Source organism: Podarcis cretensis (genome assembly GCF_951804945.1).
Source record: "Podarcis cretensis genome assembly, chromosome: 6".
Taxonomy (NCBI): Eukaryota; Metazoa; Chordata; class Lepidosauria; order Squamata; family Lacertidae; genus Podarcis; species Podarcis cretensis.
This window is the reverse complement of record NC_137175.1, coordinates 5,018,191-5,036,290: the sequence shown is the minus strand read 5'-3', so window position 1 is coordinate 5,036,290 and position 18,100 is coordinate 5,018,191. Positions and strand designations below refer to the sequence as shown.

Below are 18,100 nucleotides of genomic sequence, written 5' to 3'. Positions count from 1 at the left end.
CTACGGTGCCTTTATTATAGGTTTACTTACACATATATATGACTTGAGCCTATGTTGGAGGAGCTCACCGCATTAACATGCCAAGCTAATTCAGACAAGCATCAGCCAGATCTCTGAGCCTTTCTACAGCTAGCCGCCTCTACCAGAGTGCAACCTTTTCCCTCCAGGTCACATGCCAGCCAACTCTAAACCCTGGCTTTGGTTCTTCTCACTCTAGCTGAGGGCCCTGTGGCATTATTAATGGCTCATCATATTCCTTTTGTCTTCCTAATGTGATTTCCTGGTCACAGGAGAGTGGCCTGGCTTATATTTTAAGGTTTGGATTGATTAAATTCTAACACTTACTAGACCCAAGAACTTAGGATGTCTAGCACCCACAAACACATAACAATGTTGACTATTACTCAAATAACTATGGAAAGTGCTGTTGAAAAGAATCTGATAGCCAGCCACAGAGCACAGCGTTAGGTGATACTACAGCATCCTTTTCTGGTTAGCTTGAGATTGCCCCACAAGGCTGAGAACCAACACTGACCCCTTGGAGGATGAATCTAAGCAGAGGCTTGACAACCATATGTCAGGAGTGCTCTGATGGTGTTTCCTGCTTGGCAGGGGGTTGGACTCGATGGCCCTTGTGGTCTCTTCCAGCTCTATGATTCTATGATTCTATGAATCAAACACTCCATAGGTCTAGTTGTTGGCATGATCCTCCATAGGTCTAGTTGTTGGCATGATCCTTTGGAGCCAAGGTCGAGGATCTTCTTAAGGGGCTGGCCTAGAGAGACCTGCTGAAGAAACCCGCCAGCTGTGGAGCAACCCATCTTCAGAAACACTGGTGCCAAATGGTCTGGATCCAGGCTGAAGCAAGACATGACATGCATCTATGGACCCATAATCAATGTGTGACTTTTGTGAAAGGGGTCTCCGCTTAAGGAAGCCCCAAAACTCCTTTATTACCAGCAGCTGTGATCTAGGAAGCAGATAGATCTACTTCTTGAGCCTTCCAGATGTTGGAAACAAAGATTTATGGCTCCTGAGTCTAGCACCCTTCCCTGAACTCCCTGCAATATTGACCGTGGGACTCTTGCAGAATTTGCCTCTGGATCACATTTTGAACCTAGACCGGTTCACTGTGCTTAGCCTTGGTTTGTATGGACTGCACTGCACCTTCAATGCTGATGCACTTGGCAAGTATTTTGCAAAGAAGTTCATGCCTTGCCCTGCTCATAAAATCCTGGAGCAAATTTGAACGTCACCGAGACAGAGAGAGGGGTTTTTTCCTGCCCGGGCAGCCCAGGAGCGCCATACACACTGCCCAGCTTTGTGCCCTGACGCCACTTCAGTGCTGCAGTCGATTCACCATACTGAAGAGACGGGCAAAGTCTAGCCACTGTCTGCAGGAACACTTAGATCTCATTATGGGGCAGCTGCTGTTCCGAAGACACAATTTGCCTTTTGAGTCAGGTTCCTGTTTTGCTGTTAGGAAACTTTTTATTCTTATGCATACCTCAATAAGTTATTCTATAAGGTGTGCTATATACAGCAGTTATCTGTTAGGAGTCATTCTGCAAAGAAACAGAAAAGATGATTGTAAGTTTAAGAACCTTTTCTGTGAGTTCTGGGTGTGGTTTTCTAGGCTGATTAGACACAGCTGGTGATGTGTATAAAAGAAAAGAAGTCGCAGTTTGAATTTTGCCTGCAGAGAGAGAACACCCACATGCTTTGTTTGTTGTTTTTGTATAGCTGTAATAAAACCTTTGTTTGAATTTTTACACTGGTCTCGTGGCCCTGTCGTCTGCCACCAGAAGAAAACTGGCCTCTAACATTATCAGCCAATGAACTTCACAAGTGATCCAAATGTTTCTATTACTTCTGTCCCAACGTAGCCTCCATTGATGGAAGGGGCGTTCCTTTTGTTGCCTGAAGGCACCATGTTTTAGCAGATGCTTCCACTTACAGAAAGCGATGCTTCCCCCTCTTGCACTGCCCTCTGTGCTGCTCCAACCCCCAAAGCAGATTTTCACAAGACTGCAGGGAGAAGGGAGCAGTGGCAAAAACACCTCTGACACAAAGCCCCCTCTGTGGACGGAACTCTTCTTTCAGGTGTTCGGAAAAGTCTGCAACCGCAGCCGAACGGTGGATCAAGCAGCACACCGCCTACTCTGATGAACCCCTTGTTAATAAACAATAAAATATGAAAACCAAGCAAAACATCTGAAATAATTTTTATTTTTAAATTATCAACTTTAATGCATTAACAAATGTAAGCCTCAAATGTGTGTGTGCTTATTGATCTGCCTCTCTCCATGTTATATCTATATCCGTTTGAAATACAGTGGTACCTCGGGTTACGAACTTAATTCATTCTGGAAGACCGTTCCTAACCAGAAGCCTTTTTAACCCGAGGTGTGCTTTCCCACAGGAAGTAATGGAAAATGGATAGATCCGTTCCAGACAGTGAAAAACCACCCGTAAAATAGAAAGTTAACATGAGTTTTACTATCTAATGCAGGGGTCGGCAACCTGCGGGGGTCATTTAACCAGCCCATGGACCCCCGCTGCCCACTTGGTTGGCTCCTGTGCACCGTGCTAAACCAGCACAGAGCAGAGCGGGGACCGCCTTCCGCCATGCTGGCCGGCTTCCCATTGGCTGCAGGAACCTCCTGCGGCCAATGGGAAGCTGCACACACCTCCTCTGCACCAGAAGGAGTGCTGGAAATAGCGTTTGTGGATGTGTGCGTGTGCTCCAGCCCACCACGGCGTCTGCGGGACCGTGAACTGGCCCAAGCCACAAAAACTTTGCTGACCCCTGATCTAATGAGACCACTGATCCATCAAATGAAAGCAATAAAAACGTACTGTAAAATCAATAAAACAGTACTGATGATTTTTTAAAAATGAAAACGTGGTTTTTTTCTTACCTACACTCATGATAGTCATTGCTTGGATAGGGGGGTTGGGGTCCTCTTCAAGATTCACAATCGGCAATTCCTCTTCTGCCATTCCTTTTTTTTTTTTTACACCACCGCTACCTGGTTCAGACTCACTAGATCTCTTCCTTACCAAAAGAGTTTCACTTGAGACTTTTGCCGAAGTTTTAAGATTTGTCTAAAGTGAGACATAGCAAAATCATTGAAAGTGTTTGTGGCATGACTCACAGCCGCTTTATCAGGGTGGTATTTTTCAACAAAAGCTTGCATTTCAGCCCATTTTGCAAACATCTCTTTGATTTTTGCTGTAGGTACACTTTCTCTGCTCTCCTCCTCCTCCGAAGACATCTCCTCAGCTGCCGCCTTTTGCTGCTCCAGCAGAATGTTTTGAAGTTCTTCGGCGGTGAGCTCAGCTCCGTGCTCCTCCACTAACTCCTCCACATCAGCACCGCTCATTTCCAAGCCCATGGAATTTCCCAGAAACACAATATCCTCCACAAGAGGCACATCTTCTTCAACAGCCTCCGTTGCATGTTCTGGGACAACATCTGGCCACAATTTCTTCCATGCTGCCTGCAGAGTTTTCTGAGACACATCTTTCCATGCTTTGTCTATCATATGTAAGCAATGGAGGATATTAAAATGATTCTTCCAGAACTCTTTTAGGGTTAGCTCTGTGTCTGAGGTCACCTCAAAGCACCTTTGGAAAACTGCTTTGGTGTAAAGCTTCTTAAAATTAGATATGACCTGCTGGTCCATGGGCTGGATGAGAGAAGCTGTGTTGGGAGGCAGAAACTTTACACTGATGAACGCAAACTCTTCCATCAACTCGTCCTGCAAGCCTGGAGGGTCACTTAAGGCATCATCCATAAGAAGCAGGCACTTCATTGGAAGATTTTTGTCCTGGAGGTATTTTTTCACACTTGGCCCAAACACTTCATGAACCCACTCAATAAAAAATTGCCTGGTTACCCGAGCTTTGCTGTTTGCCCTCCACATCACGTGCAATTTGCTTTTTATGACATTGTTCTTCTTAAATATCCTGGGGTTCTCAGAATGGTAGACTAGCAAAGGTTTCGACTTAAAATCTCCACTTGCATTCGCACATAATAAAAGGGTCAGCCTATCTTTCATGGGCTTGTGTCCTGGCAACGCTTTCTCGTCCTTTGTGATGTACGTATTCCTTGGCATTCTCTTCCAAAAGAGGCCTGTCTCATGACAGTTGAAAACTTGCTGGGGAACAAAGCCCAGCGACACAACGTAATCTTTAAATTCCAAAACAAATTGGTCAGCACCTAATTTGTTGGCGCTGGCAGCTTCAGCATGTTTACCGTGGATGCCACTTCTCTTCTTAAATTTTTCAAACCACCCTCTGCTCGCTTTGAAACTCTCAATCTCAGCGCTTGCGCCGGGAGTGTTTGCGACGAGTTGGGCGTGCAAATGTAAAGCTTTTTCGCAAATTATGCTCTCAGTAATGCGGTCGCCCGCCAACTGCTTTTCAGTTATCCATATTAAAAGCAATTTTTCCATTTCTTCCATCGTCTGTGTTCGTTGCTTGAGTGTTTTAACACCCTTCGCAACGCTGGCCCCCTTAATGGCATCCTTGTTTTTCAACATGCTACAAATTGTAGATTTGGCCATACCAAACTGCATTGCCAGGTCACTTACACGGACCCCACTTTCATGCTTGGAAATAATTTGCTTCTTTACCTCAACCGTTATCACGGTTCTCTTTCCTTTGCTGCTTTTATCCATGTCTGCAGTCCCACAGTCAATCAGTAAGAATCAGCTGAACTGGGTTCCACACAATCCCCAAAACAATGGAAGAAGGCAAAAGGAAGGAGCAAGGCAGAGACAAAGGCACAAGGCAGACTCACATAAACAAATCCCAAAATCCCTTGCAGAATCCCAAAATTTTCAACTCCCCCCTCCCACACGGTGGGTGGGCTTATCTGGCCAGGTGCCACCCAACTTGCTACCAGCTTGGGGGGCGGGGCAAGGGCCAGTAAAGGGCTGATGTTTTCTGGCCCAGACTCACTAGGTTCACCACTGGACTTTGCTCTTAGGTAGTGTTCCTTACCTAATGTTTGGGGCTGGGGTGCAACCTGCTGGGCCTCCTGCAGCCGAAACCTGGTAGCGGAGGCCTAGCTCTGGGCCGCAGCAAGGCCTCCTGAGACCTCCTGTGGGCAGAACCTGGTAATGGAGGCCTCGGTAGGTGCCAGGGCCTAGCTCCAGGCCACAGCTGGGCCTACTGAGGCCTCGTTCACACGCCAAAATAAATTCACAAGCAGGAACACTCAGTTCCGGGTTAAAAGTGTTCGTAACCTGAAAATTCGTAACCAGAGGTACCACTGTAATGAGATGGTGTTGAGGAAATATGAACAAGCCACACTCCCCACTCTGACTGCCAAAATCCAATTAAAGCTGCCAGATGTGTTCTGACTTTGTTCTTCTTTGCAGGTAGTCTGACAAGAAAACGATTATTTGCCAGCAGGGTATATTCATAAGAGGCCGTGCATCGCTCACTCACTCAACAGTTCTGTGCTTTCATGAAGCTTTGAAATACTGGGAATTCCAAATCTAAACATGAAATCTTCTGAACCTATTACAAAAAGAAAGAAATGTTAATGCTGTACATTCCGCATCCGTTTCAAAAGACTGGGATAGGCAAAGTAAAATAGTCCCTTGGGGAATTCCTAATCGAAATCTGCAGTGTTTAAAGGCCAAACACTCAATGACATTTCAAAGTGTGGAATCAGTAAACATGTTTTAATTTGTTGGAATTTGCCCAGAGTGGCTGTGGCAACCCAATCAGATGGGTGACATATAAATACATAAATACATTGTTATTTATAGCTGGGGGTGGGTGGGTGCGTGCCCTTAGATTCGGAGAGGCAGGAAAGTCTGGTACCATTGTCTGCAGAAAAACTGTCCCCAGAGCCCACAAAGGGTTCTGAAGCCCATGGACGGCAGATTGTTGCTGTGGCAGCTGCTTGGACCACTCCCGGCCACAGGAAAGGCGGGCAATGAATTTGACACAGCTGCAAAGAGCTTCATGGGTTGAGCCAGGAAGAAGAGAATTTGCGTAGGTCGAAAAAGCTCTGGTTACCTCAATGAGCAGAGCAAGAACAGGACAAACTGGAAAGGGACATTAAAACAAGCATGATCTGCAACAGCAACCCCCCATGTAGATCAGTTTGTAAAAGGTAAAGGGACCCCTGACCATTAGGTCCAGTCGTGACCAACTCTGGAGTTGCGGTGCTCATCTCGCTTTACTGGCCGAGGGAGCCGGCGTACAGCTTCCGGGTCATGTGGCCAGCATGACTAAGCCGCTTCTGGCGAACCAGAGCAGCACATGGAAATGCCGTTTACCTTCCCGCCGGAGCAGTACCTATTTATCGACTTGCACTTTGAAACTGCTAGGTTGGCAGGAGCAGGGACCGAGCAATGGGAGCTCACCCTGTTGCGGGGATTCGAACCGCCGACCTTCTGATCGGCAAGTCCTAGGCTCTGTGGTTTAACCCACAGTGCTACCCGCACCCCACAGTTTGAGCCTCCTATAAAATCCAATTTAACTGCTGGACTGTGCCAGTTCTCACCTGGTTCTCACCTCAACTGCTGGAGAGAGACTCCTCTTTAGGCAGTAGCATCACCATGCAGTTGGTATATATCCATGGTGCTGGCAGCTGTATGTTTAGCCAGGGAAGGTCTAGTGGGAAGAAGCAAAACTGGGGTGATGACATTGCCTTCTTCTTTTTCACGGCCTGCACATCTCTAGGAAGCCCCTTGGAAGTCAAGTGCTCTACTCACCAGCACACCTCCTGCTCTGTTCTATTTGCCATCAAATTGTCAACCTGGATAGCTCAGTTGGTTAGAGCGTAGTGCTGATAATACCAAGGTTGCAGGTTCGATCCCTGTTATAGGACAGCTGCATATTCCTGTACTGCAGCAGGTTGGACTGGATGATCATGAAGGTCCCTTCCAACTGTAGAATTCTATGTGTCTAAATGAAGGTCCTTCAGAAGGTTAACCGAAGGGCAGCATTCCAAACACGAGAAATCTGGCCACAAGAAGACAGGGAAATTTTAAAGAGACAGATAAAGCAATCTCGGTGCTCAGGCAGATAAGGTTACTAATCACGAAGTTAAAAGAAAGGTTTATGCCAAAGAGATATGCCCTCTGATGAGATGGTACCTGTAGGATACCAACTCATAATCTCCCTTTGGGAAACCTTGTAAACCAGTTTGATCCTTCTTTTAATCCAGTTTGAATCAGTTTACATCTCACAATGAAAACTGTCCAACCTGAACTAAAGAACAATGGCAAGAGAAGTTGATGAACTATGCAGAACTGGCAAAAATGACAGAAAGACTAAGAGAAAAAGACAACAGAGACTTTGAAAAAGATTGGGAACCGTTCATATTATATTTGCAGAAACAAAGAAAGGCAATAGACTTGATGGCAGGATTTAAATAAACATCCACATTATTAGCATCAGAAAATGTTTGAAAGATAGTGAAATAAGATGGTGTATTTAATTTTATTTTTATGTTTTTAAGGCTAGATGTTATGTTACTAATAAATTTTCTGTTGAGAGATAGCAAAGCGGGTGAAAATAGAAACAAACCAGAAACGCAAGTTGGGGGAAGTCTTGGAGGGGAGGGAGGAATATATAGTAAACATTAAGAATTTGAGATGTATGTAATGAACAAAAATGAAAAATGAATTAATTTTTTTAAAAAATAGAAACTGTCCAACCCGGAGGTAACAAACAAATGGGTTACACTGGTCAGACTCCACTGTGGTCAGACTCCACCACACTCCTTGGCAGCAAATTAGACTGTCGAACATTAGGAAGAACTTCCTGACAGTAAGAGCTGTTTGACAGTGGAATTTGCTGCCAAGGAGTGTGGTGGAGTCTCCTTCTTTGGAGGTCTTTAAGCAGAGGCTTGACAACCATATGTCAGGAGTGCTCTGATGGTGTTTCCTGCTTGGCAGGGGGTTGGACTCGATGGCCCTTGTGGTCTCTTCCAACTCTAGGATTCTATGATTCTAGGCTCTCCTGGCCCAAAAACTGACCTAGCTATCTTACCAACCAAAACAGATACAAGACAGTCTTAGCCAATGAGATAACCCAAGTCCAGAGATGAACCCAGCAACATCCCTAGAGTATGAGCCTGCTCCAAATCAACTGCACTATAATTGTTTGTGTGAATGTGCTAATGAGAGATCCAGACCGTCCCAAATCTCTCCAGTAACAGGGCTCCACTCAGGAGCTTTTTTTGGGAGGGGGGGTCAGGGGAGGCAAACACTAAAGGGTTGGAGGGGCAGGAGAGTCTGGCACCATTGTCTGCAGAAAAACTGTCCCCAGAGCCCACAAAGGGCTCTGAAGCCCATGAACGGCAGATTGTTGCTGTGGCAGCTGTTTGGACCACTCCCCACCACAGAAAAGGCGGGCAATGAATTTGACACAGCTGCAGAGGGCAGAGTCAAGACTCACTAAGAGGAGCAGCTGTGTACTTTGGTTACCACAACAAGCAAAAGAAAAATGGGACAGACTGGAAGCAAATCCTAAAACAATCATGTTCTGAACTTTGGAACACTTTGTAGGCTTGTTTGATCCTCATTCAAATCCAGCTTGTGTTGGGTTGTATCAATTCTCACCTCGCTCTTCCAGATCATCCCGCTTTAGGCGTAAGGATCAAAACACATCTTTCTTATTTGCTATGTCACCCAGGAGCTTGATCTGGTCTCCCTTCATTGTGCACTCCAAGCCTGAGAAAGATGAAGACAGATTAGTTTTTAAACATCTCTACAGAGGATTACCACGGTGCTTAGAAAGATAGCTGAGGTTAATAACAGGAAACCCTTTAAAAGTTTATTTCTTTAAAAAAAGTTTATGCCAAAGAAATATACCTTATTATAACAGTATTATAATAATATAATATAATATAATAGCAGAAGCATATTAACCTTATTGCACAACAGAACTGTGTTTGTAAGGTAATTAATGCCTTTCTGTTTCTTTTTAAGTCACTGGTTTGCCCTGGGCAAGATAAGAGCAACTAGTCAAATGTAATAAAAAAATATGAAATAAATAGCTTTTATCCTGCACCATCCCAATTTTATCGCTGGAGGCTGCACCAAGGTCCCTGGTGGAGAGGAGAAGAGAGGCAGGAGCCATATCGATTGCTGTAACCGATTGCTTCAAGTTACAAGAAAGGAGATTTTGACTAAACAAACGGAAGAACTTTCTGACGTGAAGAGCTGTTTGACAGTGGAACAGTCTCCCACAAGAGGTGGTGGGCTCTCCTTCCTTGGAGATTTTTAAGCAGAGGTTGGGGGGCCTTCTCTCAGGGATGCTTTAGTGGAGTTTCCTGCATGGCAGACGGTTGGACTAGATTGCCCTCAAAGTCCCTTCCAACTCTACGATTCCATGATTCACAAGCTGCCCTCCTCTGCAGGGGCCACGGGGCGCCAGGCAGCTGCTCTCCCACTCACAGCTCCACATCTGATCCCTTACACCAGGGGTGCCTAAACTTTTTAAAAAGAGGGGCAGATTTGATGAATAGGGCCGACCAAAGTTGTTGATCTTTTTTAAGGATTTTTAAAGGATTATTTTACCCCAAATGTGTTGAACTTTTTTTAGGTTTGAAGTTGTTGAGCAGGCATAGGCACACTTGGCCCTCCAGGTGGGGGGAGACTACAACTCCCATCATCCCTGACCACTGGTTCTGATAGCTAGGGATGATGGGAGTTATAGTCCCAAAACATCAGGAGGGGAGGGCCGAGTTTGCCTATGTCTGTTGTTGATCTTTTGTTAAGATTGAGGTTGTTCATTTTTAAAATATTATTATTATTTTACCCCAGTTGTTGCCCTTTTTTTAGCATTGAAGTTGCTGAGCAGGCATACGCAAACTTGGCCCTCCTGGTGTTTTTTGGGAGACTACAACTTCCATCATCCCTGACCACTGGTTCTCATAGCTAGGGATGATGGGAGTTGTAGTCCCCAAAACACAAGGAGGGCCAAGTTTGCCTATGCCTGTTGTTGAACTTTTTTGAGGATTGAGTCGTTGACCTTTTTTAAGGATTTTACGGCAGGAGATAGAGTGCCACAGGGGCCGGATTAAACTGACCGGCAGGCTGGATTAGGCCCCCGAAACGGACTTTGGAGATGCTTTACACAGAAATCCGGAAAGAGAAAGAGAAATCAAGGCAAAAGAAGGGATCGGCCCCGCGCCAAGGACAAAGCGGGGCGGCCCCAATCCCGCCCAGCTGGTTTTCCCTTCGCCCTTTCCCGGCCCTCCAGTTTATACGAAATAAATTAAAAGTCAATCAATCGAAATCAACCTCCCCAAGATCCGGGAACCCGGACTAACCTCTTTCCGTCTTTCCCGGCGGCCCCTCACTCCTTCCCCCGCTTCGCACACGTGCGCCTAAGGGCAAGAGGAGGAGCAGGAAAGGGCCGTCGCGCGGGCTGGCGCGTCACTTCCCCTGCGACGGGAAGGGCGATTGCCTTCGACTGCCATTGGCTCGCGAGGAAGAAACCGCTGGCGCCATCTTTGTGGAGGGCATTTGTCCCTTTCTTCTCACCCCGCTGCCCCTCCCCAGGGTAGAAATTCAGAATAAGGGCCGAGCTCCCCCTCTTCCCTACCTCCAGGTCTCTCCCCCGTTTTCCTGGCCTCGGTTACCTCAGAAATCGCCTCTCCGCAGGCTTACAGAGCGACGGTGCGCGCGCAGCTCTTCCCTTTTTCTATCTCTAGGGCTCGAGCCTTTGTTGTCTTCGACCTGCGGCCCGATCAACCGGAAGCGGACGTTAGAGGAAGGGGGTGGAGCTTGGTGCTAGGCAACGCAGCCAAGGGGCGGGGGCTCCGGGGACCTTTCGCCCCGCACGTCGATGCTGGACTTCAACTCCCATCAGCCCCAGCAAGGAAGACTAATGGCGGGGGATGGTGGGAAGTGTAGTTCAGCAACACCTGAGGGGATTAAGGTTCTCCACACTTGGCCCAAGTGGCTGCTAAAGTCTCATTTCAGTCCAAGTATATACAATTTATTAAAATTGTTTAATAAATTAATGTATCAACGTATTACATTCATTACATATAGGTATATATATCCCTATAGATATATATAATTTACACTTCATCACAGCGCAGTTTGAAACATAAAATGGCGAAGGTCTGGCCAATTCTACACATCTTTTAAGTCCAGGGACCTTCTTCAGGCCAAGGGCCAAATTTTTAAGGAAAATATAAGTTTATTGGAGAACTGTTAGATTTTATTTAAATGAGCGGAGATAAGATTGTAAACAAGTGGGTAATTTGCTTGGAAAAATCTTTTTTTTTTTCTGTAACGATGTAAGTGCGAGCGGGAGACGGGGAGTCCAAAGAAGTGATGAAACTATGTTATAATATAAGTAATGTTGTTTATTTATGCATTTTTATTCAAAAACTTTAATAAATATGTATTATTAAAAAAAAATAAAGACACTTTTTATGGCAAAAAAAAAAATGAAAATTCTCAATGAAACATTATTTTTTTAAAATAAAGAATGCGCTGGTGTTTTATTTGCAAAAAAAAAAAAGGGCCAAATTGCCTCCTGAGGAAGCTTTCGGGGGCCACATTGTCATTGGTGGGCAGGGCCAGAGGCAAAAATGGGCAGGGCAACAAAAGCAACATTTCCCTTTGGGTGCAGTAGCCTCGATTCTACAAACACTTGTGCAACCCTCTCTATCCTCCACCCATAGCCCAACCAGACAAAAAGACTCAAGGGGGGAGCGCAAAATCCCCTTTTCTGTCTGCTGCTCCTCCTGGGGCTACTGAGCAGAGAGGAAGGTGAGCAGGCCCAGAAGCCCCACAACCAAGAACATCAGGTGATATCACTGCAGTTTCCAGCAACTGGCATTCAGAAGCCTCTGCACAAAGGAGACTAGATCAAGGGAAGTAATAGTGCCACTGTATTCTGCACTGGTCAGACCTCACCTGGAGTACTGTGTCCAGTTCTGGGCACCACAGTTCAAGAAGGACACTGACAAACTGGAACGTGTCCAGAGGAGGGCGACCAAAATGGTCAAAGGCCTGGAAACGATGCCTTATGAGGAACGGCTAAGGGAGCTGGGCATGTTTAGCCTGGAGAAGAGGAGGTTAAGGGGTGATATGATAGCCATGTTCAAATATATTAAAGGATGTCACATAGAGGAGGGAGAAAGGCTGTTTTCTGCTGCTCCAGAGAAGCGGACACGGAGCAATGGCTCCAAACTACAAGAAAGAAGATTCCACCTAAACATTAGGAAGAACTTCCTGACAGTAAGAGCTGTTTGACAGTGGAATTTGCTGCCAAGGAGTGTGGTGGAGTCTCCTTCTTTGGAGGTCTTTAAGCAGAGGCTTGACAACCATAGGTCAGGAGTGCTCTGATGGTGTTTCCTGCTTGGCAGGGGGTTGGACTCCATGGCCCTTGGGGTCTCTTCCAACTCTATGATTCTATGAGACAGAGCAAAGCCCATGGTGGCTAGTAGCCACTGAAAGCCCTTTTCTTCCCCGTGAATTTGTCCCAATTCTCTCTTAAAGCCATCCATGTCTGCGGCCAACGCTACCTCCTGTGAGAGCAAATGCCAACTAGATGGAGACATGGGCAAGGTCTCGGTTTTCAAGTTGATGTCTTACTTGAATTTTACCGTAAATAGCCTTGAGAACCCCTTCATGGATCACTGCCTTGCTGCGGAGAAGGGGCTTGAATAACTCAGAGAAGCTATGAACTATGCCGAGCAGGGCACCCAAGATAGACAGCTCATAGTGGAGAGTTTTGACCAAACGTGATCCACCTGGAAGAGGAACCGGCAAGCCACTCCAGTATCCCTGCCAAGAAAACTCCATGGACAAAAATTGATGCTTTTGAATTCTGGTGCTGGGGGAGACTCTTGAGAGTCACATGGACTGCAAGAAAATCAAACTGATCCATTCTTAAGGAAATCAGCCCCGAGTACTCACTGGAAGGACAGATCCTGAAGCTGAGACTCCCAATACTTTGGCCACCTCATGAGAAGAGAAGACTCCCTGGAAAAGACCCTGATGTTGGGAAAGATGGAGGGCACAAGGAGAAGGGGACGACAGAGGACGAGATGGTTGGACAGTGTTCTCAAAGCTATCAACATGAGTTTGACCAAAATGCAGGAGGCAGTGGAAGACAGGTGTGCCTGGCGTGCTCTGGTCCATGAGGTCACGAAGAGTCGGACACGACTAAACGACTAAACAACAAGAAGCCTCAAGAAGTTGCTTATAAGCGGAGGCCCTGTTACCCAAACGCTCGTTATATGAAAATTTACTTATCCTAACACAAGGAATCAGTACCAAAACCTCACTACACACGCAGCAGATTCTGATGTCCAATCTGCTGGGCCCTTGAGTTGTGCTGTAAAAAAATAAACAGCCTTAAGTGAGCCTTGTTTTTTGTTTTGCTGGTCTGCGGCAGTCATTTTGCCAGAAATTATGGTGGGGAGGAAGAGGGAGAGGTCAGATATATAAGAGAGCATTTTTTTTCCTTCCATGTTTGCAAGGTTTCAGAGGGTTTCCCTGGTTTTCCCCTCAGCATTTGGAGGTCAAAATTCTGTGGTCAGAAACAGATTTGAGATTTCCCCACAGGAATTAATAGAAATCGTCAACTCATCATGCAAACACTCGCCAAACAATTCATTGAGAGCATATTATGTTTGGAAAGCGATAACTGTGTATATCTTTGAAATAGCAGAAGGGTTCCAATCAAAATTAAAATGAAGGGAAGGCAGGTAGTGACTGAACAATTAAAAAATAATTTCTATCCCATCCTCTTTTTGAAGATGGACAGGGTGGAAAAGTGAAGCTGATAAACCACTCAGATTGGGTCACATTAGTCATATAGGACCCACCCATAAAGTACTCTTTATAGCTCCATACAAAACAGCTGGGAGACACCAAATAAATTTTACCTAAGTTACAGTAAAAGAAAAAAGAGCAGATGGAGCTTCATCACCCTCTGCTGGCCAGCCTGGTCCAAAGAAAGCAGCCGCAGGCACAACATCGCCATTCCATTCTTTGATTAGGATGACACAGAAAGAACAGAACCAGCTGGCTGGTGACTTGGCCTGGTCAATACTGCTGCAAATCTTGGATGCGAGAGCTTTTTTTGTGCGGTGTCCGTCTGTCTCGGGAGACAATGGAGGGCACCTCCAGAGGTTAAGTCAAACCACTGGAGAATCAGAGCCTGCTGTGGCTGCAGAGACCAGTAACTCACAACTTCCTCCTGCATTGTTTTGGCTATGTTTGCGGCACCGAAAGGACGTCCCCAGGGTGCAAGCCTGGGCAGTATGTATGGAGGTCCTGGGATGCCCAGATGACAAGACCTCTCTCTCGGCCTCACTGATGGGATCCACAGGAAAGCAGGACAATGAGTTTGGCACCAGCTTGGCTGCAGGAGTTGCCAAGGTGCAATCCAACTACCTTAGGGACTCCACTCCAGATTTGTGTGAGGTTAACTCCTGAGCCTTTTCTTCTCCTGAGGATATCTTGCAAGGCTGCAGAGGTTTAGGGTCAGAGAGTTCCTTCTCCTAGATGGGCTTCGATCCCAGGTGGATGAGCTGCACCTGCCCCTCACTTCCCTCTACCACACGTGCAGAAACCACAAAATCCCTGAGGATTCCCCACTACCGCCTGCTTTTAAAATGGAGCAACTACTGGGATGGGGTGTAGTTTAGTTTCAATTATTTTATTTTAAAAAAATTAAAGACCTCCATGGCACAACTTCTTCCCAGCACAGTTAAGGGTTAGTTCTGAACAAGTACAATACAATTACAACCAATAAATCCAAAAGGAAAACAACAAAATAATAATAATAATCTAAATTTCAACAGATAAAAATAAAAAGGATCACTTCAAACAAGATTAAAAAAAAACTTTTTCTTTTCTTCTTTTTAAAAAAACCTTTTTTAAAGTTAAGTTGCCAACAAGACTATCTGTATTGGCAATTGATTTTCCTGCCATCTAACACAATGCAGGGGGGGGCGCGCGCGCGCGGTGAAACCAGGAAGTGCTGAGAAATCCTTTTAAAAAATGTGTTCTGATACAAGGTATACAGATGAGGTAATTTACAACACAGATGCTGTTAACAATCTGCAGTTTCCTCGAGCTCCTTTCAAGACTGCTGCTTGGGTGGGCAGCAAAACTGGCATTAAGCACGGAGAAGGAAATTTGCTTGCATCGCTCCCTGAATCAGAAACCTCCTGCTCTCCCCTCACCTTCTCATGATTTAAGGTTGGATGCTTACTGAAATTTGCACCCTGAGTGGGCTCTCCCCTCAGCTGGTCTGCGACATTAGGATACCCTTTAGCCCCATTTGCCAAGGAGGTGACAGGAGGGAAAATTATCGCCTGCTTGAAGAGGTTTTTTGTAGGTCTCTCCATGCCGTGCAAAGATGGATACAACATTTCTGAATGCTGAATCTTTCACAGTCACCGACTGTTGCCAAGAAGAGGTTGTCTAGCATGGGCCTAGCTTCCACATCCGCAGGAGGCCTCAACCACCACAATTCCCCACCAGAGTTCCCAATAAGCTACCGCTGCGTGAATTTTTAAGTCCGAACTAACTTTCCAAGGTGGTGGTGGGGAGGCAACGGAGAACACAGCTCAGGGTCTCATGTTCTTCGCTATGCAATTCACTCATGCTTCGACCACACCCTCAAAAGTGTCACAACCCAGAAGAACAAAAACGGAGGGGAAAGCAAAGTTAATAAAAACAGGAAGAAATACGTGGTTACCTAACTCCGACCCCCAAAAGTTGCATATATTATTGAAAAATCAAGTGATCGGTGCTCCCCCCCAGAGGCAAACTGCCTCTTGAAGTGGTTGTCGAACGAGGAGGCAACTCTGGAGGAAACGGGGAGGGGTTGCTGTGCCTCCAAGTCTCCCCCATCAGTGGTTTGAATCAGGCGCTGAGCAGCAGCATGCAGAGAGCCACCCCTCTCTCCATCCTAAACTCCAGCGCTGCCGAGGTGCAAAAGGAAAAACGTATGCCGAGGGTCCGGGCGATGCTTTGGCTTGTGAGATGCTTCTGGTAAGGCTTCTTAGCGCTGTTTGCTACTAGAACCAAATCTGTGCACGGTGCAAAATAGACAGTGAAGGAGAAGCGGCCTGACCCTGCCCACCCACCTACCCCAAGCCCCCCGCTTCGTGGATTGGAGGGCCGCAAGCTGAGTTTTAAGAAGCATGGCGCTGGCTCAGGGAGAACCTCTGCACAGGAAACGTAAAACCTAACCTTTTGATAAATTAAAAAAAAAACAAACAACCCCAACAGTTTTATTTACATCAAGGAATTCCAACACTGGATCTTTCAGCATAGGAAGGACAAGAGTTATATACACACACACGCTCAGAGGGGGAAGGTGATACTCTCCATGGCTAGGGTTTCTGACAGGTCTACCATCTTGTTCTTTGCTCTCTTTTCCTTTCTCTGTCAAAGTCTCGAGGCTGTTCATTCCTCCCCCACCCCTCCGCTTTCTATTTACAAGACCACGAGTTAGATTGAAAATAAAACGAAAAGCAAAAAACAAAACCCCAGCATAGAGCGGCATCTCTCGCCACATGGCACGTGAGAGGAAGGTGAGCAGGTGAACTGTCCCGCTGTCAGTGTGCATGGTCCAGTTTGGGCAGAACCAACCAGCCAACCAGAAGCTTGAGTTGCTTTTAGAGAGAGAAACCCACTGACAAATGCATTTCCAAAATACCAAACCAAGAAGACATTGATGGATCTTCCCAGGGGGCAGAGGGGAAGAGAGAGCGACTTATGGGAAGACGCCAAGACTCCTTTCAAGGGGGGACAAGGCAGCTTCCTTCTGATTGGATCAGAATCCTGAAAACTTCCGAACGAGGACACGTGCAAGGGGGGAGGTGCTGCCGGTGAGCCAATGGGGCTCACAAGAGAAGACCCCATTCCCACACAGAAGCTGCCGTCCCACAAACCTTTTGCTGCAACTTAAAATATTTGTTTTTGGTAGCGGAAACTCCTCCCACTCTAGCTGTCAATCGCAAAGAGGCAAAAACGACGCAACCACTGCTTAAAGACCTTCGTCCGTCCCGGCTGCCTTTTAAGGAGCGCAACTCAGGTATTCCCAAAAGGGGGAGAAAGCGAGAGGTCCTTGCAAGTCTCACCCCATCCCTGATGTGGCATCAGCCAGCAGAAAGGAACGGGGAAAGAGGGAGAGCTTTCCGGCAAGAACCGAGACCCTCGAGATACACAGTCGTATCGCCTTGGATCTTACAAATAATAAAATGAACAGGGAAAGTGTTGGGGGCGGGGAGAATTGTCCACGAAATACTCCATCTGCAGATTTTGTCAGGGAACCCCCTGAGATACGAAAAGTTCAAGTAAAAAAAGGGGGGAAATCGGCCTATATATTTTTCTTTTTTTTATGACTGAACTACTATAAATCCACAAGCAACTGTTCAGACATAACTCCTCCAAAGCATTCCGTCCCCTCCCTTCTCCCTCCCCACAACGCCGGCCACAAGCGGCTGCTGTTGTCCTGGGGAAGGGGGTGGAGGAACGACCTCGGCCCCAACCCGGCTCCGGTCAGGCATCTGGGAGACGGGGTGTCCTCCTCTACTGCTGGGCTCCCGCGGCAGCTGGAACTGGCATACCTAGGGTGTTGGCAGCAGCTATCACAGGCGAGCCCGCTAGAGGCCCCAGGGGTGAAGACGTTGGCACTGAAGAAAGCCCTAGATGGGAAGGAGAAGAGTGTTAGGGCCACGGAGGGGGCAGTTTCGCGTCAGAGTGTGGGGCCAGTGGCCCTGCCAGAGCCCAGCACCTTCGGGCCACTGCAGAAACGCTTGCTAACTCACTGCTGAACACACAGAGAAAGCATCAAAGCAACGCGTTAAAAAGAATTATCAAAAAATCAATCTGCGATGGTTCTTTTGCACGTACCACCACCTGACGATTAAGCTATCAAGTGATAAGCGAGCCATGTGCCAGCCAGCCCTTTTGGGAGTCCTGGCACTTTGAAAGCATGTGAGGTAAACACTTGGGCATTGACACTTGGGCTCTGTCTTTCGTGTATCTGTGTTCCGAATGCTTTCTGGAAGCTGATTTGGCCACAGTTTGTTGTGAAGAAGAGAAGTTTGGATTTGATATCCCACTTTATCACT

The 18,100-nt window shown here is 46.5% G+C and overlaps 2 protein-coding genes across 5 annotated transcripts in view; both read right to left on the bottom strand.

Annotated features, from left to right (window-relative positions):
* Window positions 1-2,208: 2,208 nt before the first annotated feature.
* On the bottom strand, window positions 2,209-10,766 carry LOC307217700 (tigger transposable element-derived protein 1-like). Of its 3 annotated transcripts, none has more exons than XM_079979433.1 (5): window positions 10,622-10,766; window positions 8,595-8,705; window positions 6,741-6,990; window positions 6,530-6,639; window positions 2,209-5,532 (listed from the first exon to the last, which is right to left on the bottom strand). In XM_079979433.1, exon 5 carries the CDS (start codon window positions 4,683-4,685, stop codon window positions 3,060-3,062), a length of 1,626 nt encoding a protein of 541 aa, XP_079835559.1. In that variant the 5' UTR covers window positions 4,686-5,532; window positions 6,530-6,639; window positions 6,741-6,990; window positions 8,595-8,705; window positions 10,622-10,766; the 3' UTR covers window positions 2,209-3,059. The 3 variants fall into 3 exon arrangements, with proteins under 3 accessions (XP_079835559.1, XP_079835557.1, XP_079835558.1); XM_079979431.1 differs by lacking the exon at window positions 10,622-10,766 and adding an exon at window positions 10,310-10,442; XM_079979432.1 differs by lacking the exon at window positions 10,622-10,766 and adding an exon at window positions 10,310-10,442 and having other exon boundaries at window positions 6,541-6,639.
* Window positions 10,767-14,646: 3,880 nt separating this feature from the next.
* Window positions 14,647-18,100, bottom strand: part of CSNK2A1 (casein kinase 2 alpha 1) — a 48,718-nt gene continuing 45,264 nt past the window's right edge. For both annotated transcript variants that reach the window (XM_079979734.1, XM_079979735.1), the window contains one exon: window positions 14,647-17,671. In XM_079979734.1, coding sequence (XP_079835860.1) covers window positions 17,556-17,671 — 116 coding nt within the window. In that variant the 3' untranslated portion in view covers window positions 14,647-17,555. The remainder of the gene's footprint in view (window positions 17,672-18,100) is intronic.